Below are 19,980 nucleotides of genomic sequence, written 5' to 3'. Positions count from 1 at the left end.
TGTGACGTCACTATCAAATCATAAACATGTTAAATAACATATCTGATCAAAAATAGCAATTTGACATTTTGTTTTGAAAAAAAAAAAAATGATGAGCAAAGAGCTTACTTAAAATATATTAAATTGTTGTATAACATCTTTTATCAAAAATATCTTTTGGATAATGCCTTAGATTTTGTTCATATTTTAATGTCGATGAAAAAAAATAAAATTGATGCATTTTTTTCCACTTTTGCAAAAAAGTTGTTTCTTGTTTCAAAGTATGTAAGACAAATTTCCCACTATAATGAAAAGCAACAAAAAAGGGGCGGAAGTTACCAGAGGGGGAGATCTCAGATTATCCTGGTGAGTAAGCAGATCCTGCTCCATATGTGGCACCCATCATGTTGTCCTCTTACATATTAATTTGAGTGTCTTACCTCCACTTCTTCATGACCTTTTAATCTTTTAATCTCCTTGACCAGTTTATCCTTATCGTCATTAGCCTCCTCTAATCGACATTCTGTTTCGATCCTCGTTCTCTCCAATTGTTTCGTTAATTTTTCATTTTTTTCAACCATTTTGTCTAGTTTCTCCTTCATTGTTTTCTTCAAGCCCTCAACTTCCTGTAAGCAAAAATCACAGTAGGTTACAGCAACCATATTACATGCAAATTTAAAAGGTAAAAAAAAAAGAATGTTTTCAATTGAAATGCTTTTTTGGACCATTTGGCATAGAAAATAGCAATATCTGTTTGTGAACAAATTTTGTTGATTATAGTGAAGCATGACTGCCCCCCCCCCCCCTTTTTAAAAATTTCTTGGTTGCCACTGATTCATATTTTGACTGGTATACTAGTGAGTGTTCCTTCCTTGTATATCTCATTAGAATAACAAATGTCAGTTTAAAAAAAATGCACTCCATAATATCATGTATATCATTATGTACATGTAAATGTATTATAATAGTCTTCAAAACAATGTCTCACAATTTTGACAAGCTAATTATAAAATGTCATGTATCATACAGCCAGTAGGTTAACAGGCAGTCAATTTGTTGACCCACTTTTGAAATTGGTCATGTGGCTCCCGATATTTTAAATTATTGTACTCTAATGATGTTTCCTTTTCAAGTTTTTCTTCTTGTTCTAAATATTTTGTAACCCCCTCTGGACCTTCCTTCGAATGCATCTAGATTTTCCTACGAATACATCTAGATTTTCCTTGGAAAGCATCTAGATTTTTCCTTTGATTGCACCTAGATTTTCCTTTTAATGCATCTGGAGTTTCCCTTGGAATTGACCACTCACCTTTCTCAAAGTACTGTTCATTCTAACCATCTGATTGAACTGCTCGTCCCTTTTCGAATGAACTTTTCCAAGTTTGACGAGGAAATTATCTTTTTCTTCCTGACTCAATGATGTTTTATCCAGCATACATTGTACTAATTGTAACTCCTCCTCTAGGGAAGCTTTCAGATCTGGTGAATCTGCTGTAGTCTCTTCCCCTAGAAATAAATAGATGCCACAATATAAATAAACTCGTCGCAATATGAATAAACTTGTCGCAATATGAATGAACTTGCCACAATTTATTGGTTTTTACTCTTTTGAATTGTTCACATTTTGTCATGACAGAGTCTTTTTTTTTAACATACTACTGTAAATTCAGAAATTATTGCATGCAGTTCTTATTGCGATGTTTTCAGTTTTGAGAAAAATCCAGTTTAATTCATATAAAATATTTCAAAATAGGAGTTTAAATTATTGCGTTTACAACTCTGTTGCATTGTTCGCAATAATAAAGACCTGGCAATAATTTCTGAATAAAGACCTGGCAATATTTCTGAATTTACAGTATATTTTATGGGTTTTGCTCATTGTAAAAGGCCACATGAATTGATGACCATTAGTTGTATACATCCTAATCATTGGGTTACATGTGGATAAGGGAACAAGCAGTATACCTCAAAGGGGAGGAGGGGGGACCAGATTTTCCTCATTCCTCATCTTGTATTCAACTACGAAAAGATTTTTTTTTGACCGAGATAAAAAAAAAACATAACCTCCCCCTTGAAAATAATTGATCGCTCCATAACTCTTCAATTGGCAATCATACAACATCTTCTCATTTTTATATTCTATTAAAGGAAAGAGGAAATATATAGTGGTCAGCAAAATAAGGAAAATTTTCTTCAACTTTCATATATTAAGTAGCTGTTTAAACATGTAAACTGTTTGTGTCATTATTGTTTTTACCAATCATACGTAGGCTGAAACATTAACCATTTAAGGTCAGCTTGTAAACAAAGGATTAACTTTATCTGTTATAAATCTCGTTTTATCGAATTCATGTATCAGGTTTTAATTGCACAGTGTCTGCCACATATAATGTTTCTCATACAACTTTGACAAACAAATTTTACAAATAGTCTGAAACTGTATTATCTATTAACTACATTTTGTAATTACTATTAAGAAGATACAAATATAGTTTACTTTACAATGTACTTTAAAACATCAAACCTCTTGATTAAAGGTTGAATGTACAAGCTTTTATCAGAGAAGAAAATATATACTACTATTCACTAGAAAATACATTATGAATATCAACACAACTGTGATAAAACACTCAGGGAAGAGATGTATGTTTTAGATTAATTATAGGACCCATATATATAATACATATGTTCAAAGTTTCCCAACTGACCTTAATTTTGAGCTCTAACCCTAAAATTTCAGTAAGAATTTCTGGAAAAACTTGCTTTAATATATAGTAAACAGAATTGATAAAAATTGTAATCACGGTCACTTGATAAATTAAAAGTACCAGTATGAAAGTCCCAAACTTGTGAACAGAGGTGATCCCCCTTAAAAAAAATTTGATGTACTTGTGACCATTAAAAAATATTAAATTAATACCATCTGAAAGGTGAAGGGAGTCATCAGATTCACTTGGGAGATCCCATTCTCTAGAAGCTGGTGACCTTGACCTTTCTGTTTCTGTTTTAACTGGTTCCTTGTCTTCCTCATCGTCACTGATATCATCCACATCATCTTTGTGTTTGGATGCTGGGGCTAAAGATACATTAGGAGCAAAACCTCTTTCATATCTAAAAATAGAAATAATGCATTGTGAACTGACAATGACAAATACACTACAGTTTAAACTGAGGCCCAATAAAAATATATGTGTGGTTCCAGTAACCCTACCTTCCCTACTTTACCGCCTCAAAAAAAAGCCTACCCTGAAGATTTTATTGTCTTTTTTCATTAAGCACTGTTAAAGTCAGAATGTTGCTCCCATAGACTCAATGTAAAAAAAAAAAAATAAAATAAACCACACATTCTTTTTTATTTGGCCTGAATACTGTGGATTCATTTATATTACATGTATTTGTGGGATATCAATTTGTATGGTTTTCGTTGGTACAGGTGAACTCCAAATTTAAATGCTCACCAAATTTGCTTTTAGGTTGAACACTGACTTTGACAAAAAACCACGAAATTAAATATTTAGGAAAATGCAAAATTCCCCAATCCACGAAAATTGATACCCACAAAAAATGAAGGAATCTAAAGTATTCTAAATTCGTTTGAGCAAATTGGATATAGAAGGTATATGAAAATTGTCTCCTTTAAAATTCTGGTTTTCTTTCAATGTACATATACATGTATAATGTATATACTGTGTACTGGTAAGGCAAACAGAAAAATTTTGAAAACGCATGTGAAAATAGCGATATCTCCTATTCATTTGTCAGTTATAATTATACATATGAAATTTCATAATTGTCCTGGGGGACTCATACAAGTTTACATATTAGGTTATCATGTTTACTAAGGTTCAGACTTGGTCCTTTAATATTGTCAGTATATAACTGAAATGAAGGGACAGTTTAAACCGAAGTTCACACAAACATTTTACCAATACAAAGTTGGTAAAACATTGGAAAAGAAATATAAGTTAAAGCAAACATTAAGTCTAATTTGGTCAAACTATATCTAATAGTACATGCCATATCCAACAACAATGACCATTCATTGGACACACACCTGCTTGGTCATAAATTGTTTTATTGATATTCAATAATTCACTTACAGCCAGTAGACCATTAATCTTTGTTTGTTTGGTTCAAGTCCAAAGTCCACAATCAATGGATTTTAAATTATGTAATGCTCCCTAGGTCACCCTGATCAAGTTTCTCTAGTTATATTGATCCATTGGCAGCTATGGAAATGAACAACAAGCTTGACCGATAGCTTGACCAACAGACATAACTTCTGGATTAGGTCCTTCCTTAATTTTATGAGTGCAATTCTAGATTGTGCTAGGACATGGGGGCCATTTCTCATCGGAGGGGTGTGCTTTTGAGGAGTAATCCTTAAAACTTCATTTCCTTGTCTGTCAACACTCATCTTTCAACCCCTCCCCAAAAAATAAATTTACAGAACAAATAAATTGTATTTTTAAAGGTAAAATGACCTCAATGGTCTAATCTGACCTTCAAAACAAAGTTGTACTTTTAACAACAAATTATACCTTATAGGATAGTAGGATAAATAACTCATAGGGCTTATACTGGAATATTTTCTAGACATGTCTTAAACTAATCATTAACCAACTTCTAGAATATACAAGTACTTGAATTTATACATGAACATGCATGAATATTATATTTCATCTGACATGTAGATATGACATTCATTACATCCAATTATTTTTGTTCTCCTTATGTATTGTTTTATAAATATATATATATATGACATCAGACAATGTAATTGTAAAGAAAGTGGGCAACACAATATACAATTAGAGTTGGATCTCTAACACTAGAAATATACAAGAACTTACAACAAGGTTTTTAAATGAAACTTTAGAAGCAAAACATTTTATTCTGGGTCATGCCTGGTAAAAACATGAAATACATATTAGACTAACTTTTATTCTATGGATTTTCAGAAGTATTTTTAATAAAGTATAAAATGCAATTGAAATGCCAAAATCCTGCTAAATATTTTCTTTTTTTTTCAAAAAAGCTTATCATATTATAATTTATTGAAAATATCATTTTTCAAACTAGCACTTATTAAAAGCCATAAAATCCTGTTTCTCATGATTTTAATAACATATTTAAAACTTCCCCCTTCATTGTTTTTACAAAAATTATAAAGTTGTGATTAAACTATAATAATTTCCAAAAAATTTGTTCGAAAATAAAACAAAAGACTCAGAAAGTAGTGTTAAACTCATTCGTTCTATTTCATTATCAATTCATTACCGTCCTTCAGGGATAGTTGTCTCATTGACAATCACACCACATTTCCGTATTCTTATATTATTCTCATAAATCAGCTAATTATCTCAATCTCCGATAGATTTATGATGGACAATATACATGTTTTTAATATATATAGAAAATGACATATATAAAAAAATGTTTTTGAACAATCGACCAAACATATTTGAAAGAATTATTCCATTTATGTTATTATCTTTCCTAATCTCCTTGTCATATTAAAATATATAGCCTGATCAATAGATAATTATAAATCGCTAATCTGGTGAACACACCTTGTACACTCGACCTTCAACTTAACATGCATGCAATGATTACGATAACAAAAGATAAAAGAAAAAGAATGTTAATCTGATATAAATTGCTCCATAAAGCCAATTGAACTAGTTTATGAAATCATCACGGTGTACAAGTACATGTAGGAAAAATACCCCTTTATGTAGCCATGTAAACACACTGCTTTTGCAGAATTAGGAAATCAAGCACACACTGTTATTGTAGACTCAGGAAACCCTGTTAGACCTAGACAAATTGTTCTTGTCTGGGTCTGAAAAATATTATATTAATTTTGACAAATTTTGATGTAGTATGATATATTTTAATCATACTTTTATCTCTAACAAGTTTTGAAGGGGCATTTTTAAATTAACAAGTGCTGCATGTACACCTATCATTTCAAAATATATGACGGAGACTAAATTTAAATTTTATATGTGATTTTCATGTACATGCATCAAATTTTGCCATTGGGATTATGGTCTATTTCTTAATACACTGCCAGGGCCATTTGAATTTTTCGAATAAAAAGTGCTACTTGAGGAGTCACGACTTCCTGTACTGCTAGGCATCAATATTAAGGATTAAAGGTGCAGGACTTAATAGGAATTCAAAATTGAAATGTCCCCCGACTCCCAAAAGGTCCTCAGGTCCTGGGACACACGTTAAGTTGAACCCCTGAAAAATTTGGTTTTTAATATCAGATAAAAGCAGATCTCTTTCTGTTGTCATCAACAAGCTATTCATTCAAATATAAAGTTCAATCTGTAAAAACAGGACATGTCAAATTGTGTATTATTTTCCTGACCTGACATGTATATTTATGAGACAGGGTTTGTCAAGGATCACCACACAACTAACATTACTGAACTTTAAAATAATTTAACCTGTCAGAATGACCATTCATAAAATTTTATAAGTATTTAAATTTTAAGTATACAATGTTATCAACATCAGACTACAGGGCCCGTGTCAGCCAAATATGAATGCTTTCTATAAAAGAAGCTTAAAGTATTAATCTATAAACAGTAGACACTTGTTCAACCCTCCAGTATAAAAATAATCTTTATCCCAATTTTTAATAGTATAGACTATTATACACAACTAGGTGTATGTGGTCACTTAAACAATTAAAACATAAATTAGTAAAACGAAACATAAAAAGTGTAAGTCTTCCAAAGAGGGTGTGTGTGTGTTGAAAGTTACCAGTTATTATCTCTAAATTATAAGCTGTAATGACAAGGTCAACACTTTTTGAACAACCCCATACCCCCCTGGCCTTCCAACATTATCAAACTGACATACTGTACTAAAAAAAAAATACAGAGTTAAAATCTCATGCTCTGTACAAAAAGACAAAAGTACAAGCTCTGACCAAGGTTGGCATATTTTTTTTATACCTGAACATAAAATGCTTTATGTACATACCGTGATGATTCAGATGAAGGAACAACTCGGTCGGGATTCAGTAAAACAGGAGGTCCAGACTGTAGGTATGCAGGAATTCCTGGGAAGCTAAAAATAAACATACTTGTTAATAGAATAAACACAATCAACCAAAATAATAAGTACAAATGTATACATATGGCAATAAAAAAGTTATGTTTATTTACCCTAACTTTTCCTACCCAAAAAATAGCAGACTACAAAAAATAAACTGTTAAAAAAGGTTGCAATTTATCTAAGACAATTTTCACATTTATGTTACAGCACTATAAATGACAGTTTTGTTTGTGTGTGATGCCAACAGTATATGACAATTTACCATTAAGGTAACAGTTATAACAGTTTTACCAATATGTTATCATTCACAGTTTTTTTTATGGGGGTAACAGTATATCACAGTTTTATCATGAAGGAACAGGGTTACAGTTTCTTTAAAATGCCAAAATAATATTCTAAGATTAAATAATTTCAAATTTCACACTAGCTGCCTTGGTTGATTTCATGCTTTCAGCAGTTTTTGTGTTAATAGTTTCAAGCTGCTAAAGTATGATGCTCAGCTGGTTCATTTCTTGTGTTACAAACAAAATTTTCTGAAGAAGCTTTAGGACATAGACAGTACATGTAGCCAACACCTTTGCAAGACTTATCATTTCTGTCTTTAATTCTCAAAAGCATTAATGAAAACTCTTGAAGCTATAAATAATTGATTCTTTTTTTACATTGTTGAGATATATATGTACATTTGAATGAAACATATCTTTTAAATATTCTGGTCACACGAGAGAAACTGTCATGTCTAATGTCATCAAACTTCCTGACAAAAATTGAGAAAATATTTGTGTAGGTTTTTAAATATCAAAATAAGGTATAAAAGTAGTCCTATTAAAAGGACATCACAAATGTTTTTGTTTGTTAGTTCTAAACCTGGAATTAATACACTCTATAGATATCATTAACACGTAAAGGTCAGATGGAATAATTAATTCTATAATGATCAGAGGATTAACCTACATGTATCTATTCATTCAAGATGGCTGTAAGGATTATTAAACCTCTAGCAAATGGCATAATAAAACCATAGTAACGACCATCATCGACCAATGAAACTGTCATAGGATTGAAAAACAATTAATTTTATAATAACAACTTATAAAATATGAAAATAGCATTAAGTTATATAGGTATAGTTTCAAGTTCAGTATTTTATGTCAAGGGATAAATTGAAAATGCCCATTAAATGATGGAAAAATAACAAAGTTCAATTCAAAGTATTACAATATATTCTATAAATTTGTGAGATACATTTTGTACATGTATACTCATTTTCATGGTTTTTATGAGTACTGAGATAAACCACCAATTTCAATGTTCAACAAAGTCTTAATTTTTTATATGCTTGTATGCAGAGTTTGGCAAATCCACAATATATAAAATCAAATATCCACAGAAAATCGGTAGCCATGAAAACTTCCACAAACATGTACAGTCCAGACTTGGTTACAATTTTATGGCATCTACATATACATTATGAGTGCATTTGTTTTTAAACCGAAATTTTGTCATCGATGACTATCGTTTACCGGTTGTAAACATTAGGCTGCTAGAAACAAATACATCGTTTAATACACTTTATAGACCCGACGTAGTCAGACAGAAATAGACTACACTCATGCACTGTAAACAAACAGGAACCAGGTGCTCCGCAGGGCGCAGCTTTATACGACCGCAGAGGTCGAACCCTGAACAGTTGGGGCAAGTATGGACAAAACATTCAAGCGTGATACAGCTCTGAATTTGGATTGTGATCAAATTTTTGACATTACATGGGTTTTTTTTACACAAAACAAATGTCAAGATTTTACAAATCAATTAAAGATTTCTTCTTCAAACTTTTTAAATCTAAAATTAAATAGTTGACACAGCATAGGTTTCTGACACAGAATGAATGTGGTCTAATGAACTTAAAAGTTTTTTTTTGCCTTTGAGCAATTCACTATGCTGTTGAATATTAATCCTCTCAAAAAAATGTTTGAAGAAATTTTCTTTTTATTTATGAAATCTGAAATGAGAAAAATTTAACCCCCCCCCCCCTTTTTTTCACATCCCCTTTTCCCTTTTTCCAAAACTGATATCAATTCAAATTTCTAATGGAGTTTGCAACAATAACTACTCTTTTAAATACATCATAAAATATTAAAATGTAAAATAAAGTGCTTGTTATCTCTGAATGGTAAAGATTGGTTGGTAGTAAAAGTGAATATACATTGTTTATTGTATAAAACAATTAAAAAAACTTCATCATCAACATTTTATATTGGCAAATTTCCAATGAAGTTATTTACATAAAGTTATTGGCAAATGAAAATAGAAAATGACATCATAGTCATGTCTGGCAAATGTCCAACATACATTATCTAAAAACATTTTAGATAAGATAAGGAAAAAAAGCTTCATCAGCAACATTTTATATTGGCAAATTTCCAATGAAGTTATTTACATAAAGTTATTGGCAAATAAAAATAGAAAATGACATCATAGTCATGTCTGGCAAATTTCCAACATATATTATCAACTACTATTCTATACAAAGAAAGATAACTCCAATTGAAAATTAATTGCTATTGCACAATATTGTGCAATTAGATATTTCTTGCTATTGTGCAATACTGTGCAATTGAAAATGTCTTGCTATTGCACAATACTTGATATGGAATCCTGATTTGGACCAACTTGAAAACTGGGCCCATAATCAAAAATCAAAGTACATATTTAGATAAAGCATATCAAATAAGCCCAAGAATTTAATTTTTGTTAAAATCAAACTTAGTTTAATTTTGGACCCTTAATTGGACCTTAATGTAGACCAATTTGAAAACTGGACCAAAAATTAAGAATCTACATACACAGTTAGATTTGGCATATCAAAGAAGCCATTTATTCAATTTTTGATGAAATCAAACAAAGTTTAATTTTGGACCCCCATTTGGACCAACTTGAAAACTAGGCCAATAATTAAAAATCTAAGTACATTTTTAAATTCAGCATATCAAAGAACCCCAAGGATTCAATTTTTGTTAAAATCAAACTAAGTTTAATTTTGGACCCTTTGGACCTTAATGTAGACCAATTTGAAAACGGGACCAAAAATTAAGAATCTACATACATAGTTAGATTCGGCATATCAAAGAACCCCAATTATTCAATTTTTGATGAAATCACTGAAAGTTCAATTTTGGACCCTTTGGGCCCCTTATTCCTAAACTGTTAGGACCAAAACTCCCAAAATCAAACCCAACCTTCCTTTTATGGTCATAAACCTTGTGTTTAAATTTCATAGATTTCTATTTACTTATACTAAAGTTATGGTGCAAAAACCAAAAATAATGCTTATTTGGGCCCCTTTTTGGCCCCTAATTCATAAACTGTTGTGACCTCAACTCCCAAAATCAATCCTAACCTTCCTTTTGTGGTCATAAACCTTGTGTCAAAATTTCATAGATTTCTATTCACTTAAACTAAAGTTATAGTGCGAAAACCAAGAAAATGCTTATTTGGGCCCTTTTTGGCCCCTAATTCCTAAAATGTTGGGACCAAAACTCCCAAAATCAATCCCAACCTTCCTTTTGTGGTCATAAACCTTGTGTTAAAATGTCATTGATTTCTATTCACTTGTACTAAAGTTAGAGTGCGAAAACTAAAAGTATTCGGACGACGACGACGACGACGACGCCAACGTGATAGCAATATACGACCAAAAAATTAAAATTTTTGCAGTCGTATAAAAAGTGTGGGAAACAAATAACCAGGACTTTGCAAAAACAACACATGCTCGTAATTATCTAAACCACAGATGCAGAAACAAATTTATCGTTTACACGTCTCAACGATAAACGACTACGCGACTATGTTGCCCGTACATCGTTTATGTGAACGATGTCAACATTGACCAAAAAATGTAAGAAACAAATGGACTAAACGACTATGCGCGTAATCGTTTACATCGTTTAGGTTAGAAACAAATGCGCTCTATATAATTGCAGTTTTTGACTTTTACAATGTATTTAACAGTGGGTTTGTGGTCATCTATATTTTATGGCTGACCATAGTACTGACCATTCCTTGTGAAATATACTTACTTTTCTCTGAGTATAGATGATGCATTGTGAAGCAGTTTTCCGTCTTTTAATGCCAGTGATGACCATGGTGTAAATGCAGATAAACCACGTACTCCAGACGATTCTGACCAGGAGCTACTACTTGACCCACTAGAACTTCCACTTTCTTCACTTTTAGATCTTTTAAGTTCTGTTGGGTCGCAGATTTCTGGTCGCTGTAAAAAGAGAGTTATAACAATATATATTCTGATACTAAATTAAAACAATAACATTTCAATAACTGCGACTTTCCACATTAATTGTACAATTGTCAAAAACTTAAGATGGTTCGGTAAACCTTTAAACCTGTTGTATTCTGTTCAATAAATAGAATAGGGGTCTAAAGACCCTCATTTTAATTATAGGTAGTTCAAGATTGTTAATACTACAATAATAGCATGAGAGTCCATGCGAAATTGATCATAATAATATTCCTGATTCTCGAAATTGATCATAATAATATTCCTGATTCTCGAAATTGATCATAATAATATTCCTGATTCTGATGGTATTTACAATTACTTGTGAGTACTCAGACTAATTGGCTACCATTTCAAACTGAAAACATTGTTGAATCTAAATGGGGTTATTCTATTATTGAATCATCTACCAGGTGAAAGTATATCTTAAAACTTTACATGTAGCTCAAATTATATATGTGTAAATTTATTGGTTATAAATTATGCACATTATATTTAAAACAAGTACTCTTGCATGATAAGCAATGACTATAAACTAATATATATCAGCTGTGTCTGCCTCAGTGCACAAGTTTTTCTCATTCTTTATCTAATTCAAATAAGGTCACAGTCGCTGGTTTTATATTTTTAAAAGTCATTGTGTATAAAGCTCCACTAAGCCCAACCTACATGTACTATGTATAAACAAACTAAGCATTTCATAAAACTCCTAACACCCCAAGGTCATTTTTCTATATTAAAATTATGATATTTCAGCCTTATTTGACTATTTAGTTTGAAGATGTAAATAAATTTCAACATACATCATGTACATGTAGGTATTTAAAACTTTATTGTGATTGGAAACACTGTAAATTCAGATATTATTACAATTTTGTCATTTTTTTACTAAATGCAAGTTTAAATATAAAAAATTTCAAAATGTGAGTTTTAATTGCGTTAATAACCCTGTCTCATTTTTCACAATTATTAAAAACATTGCAATTATTTCTGAATTAACAGTATATATGTACAAACAAAATGAAATATACTCATTAATATGCTTTTCACATATACAATAACAAATAAAACTCTGTGTGTGTGTACATTTCATTAACAGTTTGGAATGCATATTGACCAACATCCTACAGATTATATAAATTATTATTGAGAGAAAGATTATACAAGTTATATTGACATATTAATGTATAGCTTGGACATTTACCAATATCTAGAGGGGTAAAATGTATTGATGGTCTAGGGTCTAGTCAGTGCTGATCAAAATTCTCAGCCCCCAGGTAAATAATTTATTACTGGTATAAAAGGTCACCTGGGTCATTTTCCAGGTGTTATATAATATTTTTACATGATGGCTCAGTATTATGTATTACTTGACCCTGTGACCTGTAATTTTACCTACAGTCATGTAATTGCCTTACATTATAATTGCTCTTCATGGTGATATTGTACACCTGTGTAAATCCAATACAAGCCAAATTGCCCTATCATCATTCCTGTCCCATAGCAATAGCTGGTACAACATTTGATGTTTAAAACTATATCATTTTTATACCAATAATTTGAATTCTTGGTAAAAAAAAATTGCAACACTATAATGGTCTTGAAGTGCACATAGTATTTTTCTAACAGTTTGAATTTTTGTATTTTTTTATGTTCCTATAGAATTTAATTTACACCATAATTTGAATTCTTACAAAAAACAATATTTTAACAATACTTTGTGTTGAAGTCCATTGTAAAAACATATTTCAAATTCTTTGTATTTTTTATATGTGCAAATTTTGTGATGTTTGAATGCTGTCCACTTTTTACAATAAAGATGTTTTAACCTTTTTTTCGAAAGAAATTTGGATGGACAGTTTTGATACTGTAAACAGACTTTTTTTCCTGACTTTCACAAATAGAAAAATTTTGCGAATACATGAATATGTTAAATTGGATAACTTTTTATATATGTCCTAAATCTGTGAATACCTTACTTTTCATTTTTTAAACATATTGTGTTGTAGACTATCATAATCTTACATTACAATGTATAGCCAAAACATTAAAGGTTTTGGTAATGTAAAGATCTATAACCAGGGTAACCATATACATTCATCAACTTAAATGGCTATCATTACTTGTTCTCCCTCAGTGAGTAACCATTATGTTTACAGTTTTAAGTTTGTTTTTCAAGGTATCATTTTACAAGTGTCATTTAACTAAACAATGAACTGTCTGCACTTAATATGCTTTTAAGCATTTTCGGCAGACTGCGGTTTGGTTCGAAAGTGCACAATAATCATGCACCAGGATTTATTTTTAAAAGATTAGGTTTTGAAATTAAAAAAAAAACTTTAAATCTGCAAGCGCATTTGACCATAAAATTACAAAGAAAATGCAAAACCTATTTGTAATTAATAGGTTTGTAAAAACCAAAATAGAAACAAACCCAATATACAAGAACAGGTAACATGAATGTCACATGTCTCAGGTAAATCTTGGCAATTTGCCACTGGAATGACTTAACCGAATTTACTATTCTTCCATACAACAATGGTATCTAAGTTCGCTGATCAATATACATGTATATACACTATGTACATATCTATAAAATCTATATATCCATGGCTAAAATGTCATTGACTGTTGGGCTGTCTATCAAATCTCACATAGTCTGGATTTTGTCTACCAACTTTATTATTCTTCCTGACATAAAATCTTCTTCAGTATGTAAACTATGCAGATGCCATATTTTGGGTTTGGGCATATTGCCCTTGGCAGAGAATGTAAATTTCAATTTCACTGCTAAAAAAATTAGCTATGATTGTATTTTTGTAACTGATTGAACTTATATCTACACACAGGAATGATAGAATTTTCATTCTCAAGTGTTTAGGCCAAATAAAAATATATGTGTGGTTCCAGTTATCCGACCAACCCTACGGTAGTTAAAACCCCCCATCCCTAGAACTTTTTTTTCATTTCTGAAAAATAAATTTTCAAACGATCAAATTTTGAGGAATGTGATTTAAAATAATTAAATTCATAGATTTCTGTCATCTAAATTTCCATCAGAAGTATCAGTTACGGCTAAAATTCAAGAATTCATAACAGAATGCAACAAAATTAACTAAAAATGTATCATGACTGTTTATTTTTCAACCAAACACATGTAAAAATGGCGGACTTCCCGTTTGGGCGTGTATAATACCGGAAACAATTTCGGTAAGTACCCGATTTTTTTATAATCAAAAATAAAATTAAAAAAAAAAAAAAATTGCTGACCCACCGACCCTGTTTTTTAAAAGTATGTAACTGGAACCACACATATATTTTTAGTTTGCCTTACATGTACATACTCTTTGTGGGACTGTGTACAAAACTTCCATCTTTTAAATTCATGCATTAGATGGAAATGTACGTCCATTTTGTATCTGATTGATAGATAGGTGTTTAATTCCACTTTCAGCACTATTTATTGCCAAAATGAAATAATAAGGCTTTTTTTTCAGGTTTGTTGTACAGCAACTTGAAGAGTCCTTAGCCCTGGACCATAAATTTCGTATAAAAATCACTAAAACAAGAATGTGTCCATAGTACACGGAAGCCCCACTCGCACTATAATTTTCCATGTTCAGTGGACCGTGAAATTGGGGTCAAAACTTTAATTAGAAAGATCATATCATACATGTCATAGGAGACATGTGTGCTAAGTTTCAAGTTGATGCGACTTCAACTTCATCAAAAACCACCTTAACAAAAAACTTTAACCTGAATGGACGCACGGACGCACGAACAGAGGCACAGACCAGAAAACAGAATGCCCCTCTACTATCGTAGGTGGGGCATAAAAATCTGGAAACAGGATCAACATTAATTTAATTTACAATTAAATTCCAATCGTGAACCTTGATTTTTTTAAGTTCAAATGAAGTGGATGTAAGCAGTTATAGGCAACTGTACATGTACAGCCTTCAGAAATGAGAAAAACCCATACTGTATGGTCGGCTATAAAAACCTTCTATCACTCAGCCCTGACGTGAAAAATATGAAATAATTCATATGAGAAAACAAGTAATGCTTATTCCAAATTAAATTAAAAAGTGCAATTAGAGTAAACAAGAGTTTGTTAGATGGAACATGTGGAATAATTGAATTGAATACGCATTAGATAATAAATGTACTCTTTCAATCCACAAGAGAGCACAACCTTTTATAAGACAAGAAAAGCCTTAAATCAGGAAAACATAAACCTCAAGAGAATTTCAGTACTCTTAAACTCTTATAAAATTATCTCTCTTTAAAGTGCTTTTATGTAAGGAATAAAAGATACATGTACAAATATGTCTCATACTCAATCTTAACATGTAAGGGTGATCCAAGTACAAATTCATTTGCTTATACTAATTACTACAGATTTTTTTTTTGCACTCCAAGGATGGAATATACATGTATATATGCCGACCGTGCGAGGGCTGAAAGGCCAGTCAAGGTCGTTAAACACCACCACATATATATACATGTATATATTAGAACCTTCAACTTCTCTTGTCAGTGTAAATATCTTGACATCTCATTTTTTCTGAATCTTTCTTTAATATCAAAAGGAGGCTGTACCATAAAGCAGATAAAACTGGGTACAATTACATGTGTATATGAATTTCTTTTTACAGATATGTGCAGATTTCTAAAAAAAAGTGGTGGCCCTGAGGATTTGACCACAAAAGTTTTGAAAAGGACCGACACAATTGTAGTATTTTTGCAATAGCATTAATAGTTAGGACCAGCTGATTTTCTTCAAGAACCAACAGGGAAAAAAAAGATTTCACGAACTCTGGTTGTGGTCCTGTATTTCACAGAAAATTGACCTTTCTTTAGAAAAAATTTGACATGGACAAAATTATGCAGTATGATCTTTCTACATGTATATAAATTTAAAGTTGTCAGTATAAAATGAAGGATGGAAAATTTTACCATCATAGAGATAACTGAAGGTTATATTTAATAATCTGGACTGTTTCCTATAATCTGTCATAAAAAGATTTAAGGATGGCAGATAAGATAAATAAACATGGATTAATTAATTATTATAGATGAACATAATTAATTTAGATTATGTGTCTATTCAAGACAGGATATTTATATTAGATGCCAAAAAAAATAGCCATAATCATAAAAATGCCAACAATTGAAGAATTTCATTGGGATGCATTTTTGAATCAACCTTAAAGTCATTATCATGCTACATGTATAAACAGGATAAATGTAAATGGGTATATCCTCCATTTACATTGTATCATGTGTTTCATTTACATTTTACATTAGTTCAAATTTCTGTAAAACGGTTAACCCCTCCTACATTTGTCCTACATACATGTCCTAAATTTTTGAAATTATGGATACATACAATATATATACATCGACTGTATGGTCAATGAAAATTGAATATTGGTTTTGCCTAACACAACATGTTATTGTACACAGCAAATATATGCTGAATATATCTTTTATACATGGAACATGTACTTTATACATGTACATATTTCTCAAGGCAGCATTTGCTATATTTGGTACATTTGTATCATGAAAAAGGTGTATGATTGATCCAAAGTATATAATATATATATATATTTAAAGAGAAGTACATTACTTTGAAAGATGAAGAATTTCAGACCTATAGTTCAAGGATCGTGTATTCAATTTTTAGTGAAAGACATAAATTTCATACATGTAGATTTGTAAGTCACAGCTTTGTTTAATAGGCAATCCACAGGGGGAAAAATAACTTACATGTGTATTCAAATAAATCAATTTATTCACAATCTTTCAATTAATAGAACCTTGAATACATTGTGTATTATATACATAGTCCTAATCTATGATTATGTCATGAATGTACAACATGAGCATTCCCAAAGTACACAGTTCATTATGTCTGTTGTATATTATCATAGAAAAGTTACATATAAATACATAATTCATTATACTTATAGTACAAAAAAAAGTATGTGTGTTTCATCCTTGAGATAACCTCATACACTGACACTGTCACTATATATAGAGGATATAGGTACAAATCCTTTTTTAATTTTACATTTGTACTTACAAAATTTAAGTATCATTGGGATGCCTGTAATTTTGTAGTGACTGAACTACCATACATGTATTAAAGTGGCAATTATGATTTAAGGGCTTTTAAGGCCAAGGGTAGACATTTTGAGGCATAAAAATACTTCAATAAGGAAACACATTTAAACCACAAATATTTTTTAGTGTTGGTCTACATATAATTTGTTTAAAAAAAAATTAAAGTGTCAAAACATGTAAATATATTCAATCATATCATAAATCAATGCCAATACACCTACATGTACATGTAGTTTACTATCAAACATGCATATTATCTTTAACAGAGTTCGCCAAATCTTTTTTTCCCCTGGTGGTCCTTGAAGAAAATCTACTGGTCCTTACTATTAATTCTATTGAAAAATACTAAAATTGTGTCAGTCCTACGCAAAATTTTGGTGGTAAAATCCTGAGGACTGACGCTTTTCGCAAACTCTGCTTTAAATTTAATATGCTTAAATGTTATCAATCTTCAAATAAATTCACATGTATTTAAACTTTATTTTAAGAGTTTTTTTCAACATTGTTTTTTGAATAATTGTGATAAATATGCAACTTTTTGAGAGTAGAGTTTGTAAAACATGGGATCACAGTCTTTTTTATTAACAAGCCTACATATCCCGCCATTTAAATTTACGCGAAAAAGATACCAGGAAAACCATCAGCTATATCAAGTTCAAAGATGATTTTAAGGATTTTTGAGAAGACTGACTTGGTGTATTGAGAATCCTTTAAAATAGATGTATATTATATGTACATTGTAAGTGCTTTTCAATTGATCTTTTTGAAAAACATAAGTTTTAACAAAAAAAATTTATCAGGGATCCAAAGATAATATTACATGTAATTAAATCAAGAAATCTGCAACAGCTGAGACAGATGGTTTAAAACTACAAAACATTACAGTATGAAACTACATGTACATGTGAAATTGAATAATGTAGTTTTAAAGACACCAATGTTCATAATGGTGTTTAACAGGTTTGAAAAGATTACTGTAATTATTTGATTCCAATTTCCAGTTTCAATAATATAAACGATTGACAGCATTCATGAGAAACCTTTGACTCCACAAACCTGAAGCACATTTTTTGAGAATTAAGTTGGATTATGTTGGCTTGAAGAGAAGAATTTTACATTTTTTGTAGGACTTGTGATTAAGTGTGAAGACTAGATTGATCAGTATCTTAAAATTCAAATTAACTAACCTGCTTTCGTTTATATTTCTTTGAAGTATCGAATCTTGACTTCATGTACTGCAATACCTCTTTCACCCGATCACGGTTTTCCTGATCTTTAGCCAACAATAAATAAGATCTCCAATGTGATGAATCGAATCCCCAATGACAAGTTCTGTTTTCAAGCGCTTTATGCGAATGACGAACAAATTCACTTGGTGAAAATGAGCCCATACAGTCCACACACTGAATACATTTGGCAATGGGTTCCACATACATCTCAGGACTAAAGATCCCTTTACATTTCCCGAAACATTCATGATAAACTTTAAAGCTGTCCCGTGTAGGGGGCTCAGAACATTTAGCAGGTGCCCTATGAAGTAGTGCATTGCACAGTCTTTCAGCGTCAGTTTTTGTAAGAAGTCCACAACTTGGTGCCCCTAATGGAAGAATCCCTGTCATTTTTAATGTATGAAGCTGTTCAGGATTACACCGTGAACAAAAAATATGAAGTTCGTCACACACAGCATTAATTTGCTGTAAACTAAAATCCCTCAGAACCGTATTTAGAATCTGTGGTAAACACAACCTTTTTTCACCTCCAACTTCAAAACAAGCAATGGTTTCGGTTTCTAACAATGTATCCGTTTTTTCACTTTTAGTAGCATCCACGGGTGCAAATACTGGAAATTGTTGCACTGGGAAGGGCGGAGGTCCTCTTAGAGGATCGTACTCCAAACCCTTTTCCGGAAGTTTTTTAAGTGCTTTACGGTATTCCTCAATGTCACTTGGTGAAAGAAATCCAGCGGGACCAGGGCCTTGTAAACTCCGCATGGCTGATGTTTGAAAGTTTTTGATAACCCTCTCTACATGAGGGTTAACAACTTGTGATCTAAGATGTTCCATTAAATATTTGTCACATTCGAAATAAAATTCCGTTTAACGTTTCTCTCCGTTACTTAGTTCAAGCAATACACACATACGTCTAACGTCTCCCCACTGTCGGCAGTTGATAACAAACTGAAATAGTTGGCTGTTCCGTTAATCAGTCCTACTACTACGATTACGCGATAGTAGTTATAAAGTTCAATAAAGGTCGATATTATAAGGAACAACTGCAGAGAATAATTTCTTTTACATAACGTTTAACATCTGTCAATATCTTAAGGATATTCGAAGCTTTTCAATATACAAAAACAATGGACATTGTTGATTATACATAACACGGTCTGCCGATCCGTTGACTTCCCACCTCAATGACTTGTATGCATATTTATATGCATATCTTGCGCTTTAAACTTGTTTTGTAACCAGATAATTAGAATACAGTATAGTTTT

At 31.3% G+C, this 19,980-nt stretch overlaps 1 protein-coding gene across 1 annotated transcript in view; it reads right to left on the bottom strand.

Annotated features, from left to right (window-relative positions):
* Nucleotides 1-19,673, bottom strand: part of LOC143056285 (ski oncogene-like) — a 32,001-nt gene extending 12,328 nt beyond the window's left edge. Inside the window, exons 1-6 of the mRNA XM_076229378.1 lie at nt 18,673-19,673; nt 11,136-11,329; nt 6,982-7,068; nt 2,900-3,090; nt 1,289-1,485; nt 420-605 (exon numbers count right to left, since the gene is read on the bottom strand). Of these exons, the coding sequence (XP_076085493.1) occupies nt 420-605; nt 1,289-1,485; nt 2,900-3,090; nt 6,982-7,068; nt 11,136-11,329; nt 18,673-19,548 (1,731 nt within the window). The 5' untranslated portion in view covers nt 19,549-19,673. The remainder of the gene's footprint in view (nt 1-419; nt 606-1,288; nt 1,486-2,899; nt 3,091-6,981; nt 7,069-11,135; nt 11,330-18,672) is intronic.
* Nucleotides 19,674-19,980: the final 307 nt, after the last annotated feature.

This window comes from Mytilus galloprovincialis, chromosome 13 (assembly GCF_965363235.1).
Source record: "Mytilus galloprovincialis chromosome 13, xbMytGall1.hap1.1, whole genome shotgun sequence".
Classification (NCBI taxonomy): Eukaryota; Metazoa; Mollusca; class Bivalvia; order Mytilida; family Mytilidae; genus Mytilus; species Mytilus galloprovincialis.
Note: the sequence above shows the minus strand (reverse complement) of the source record. Positions and strands in the feature narration are given on the sequence as shown.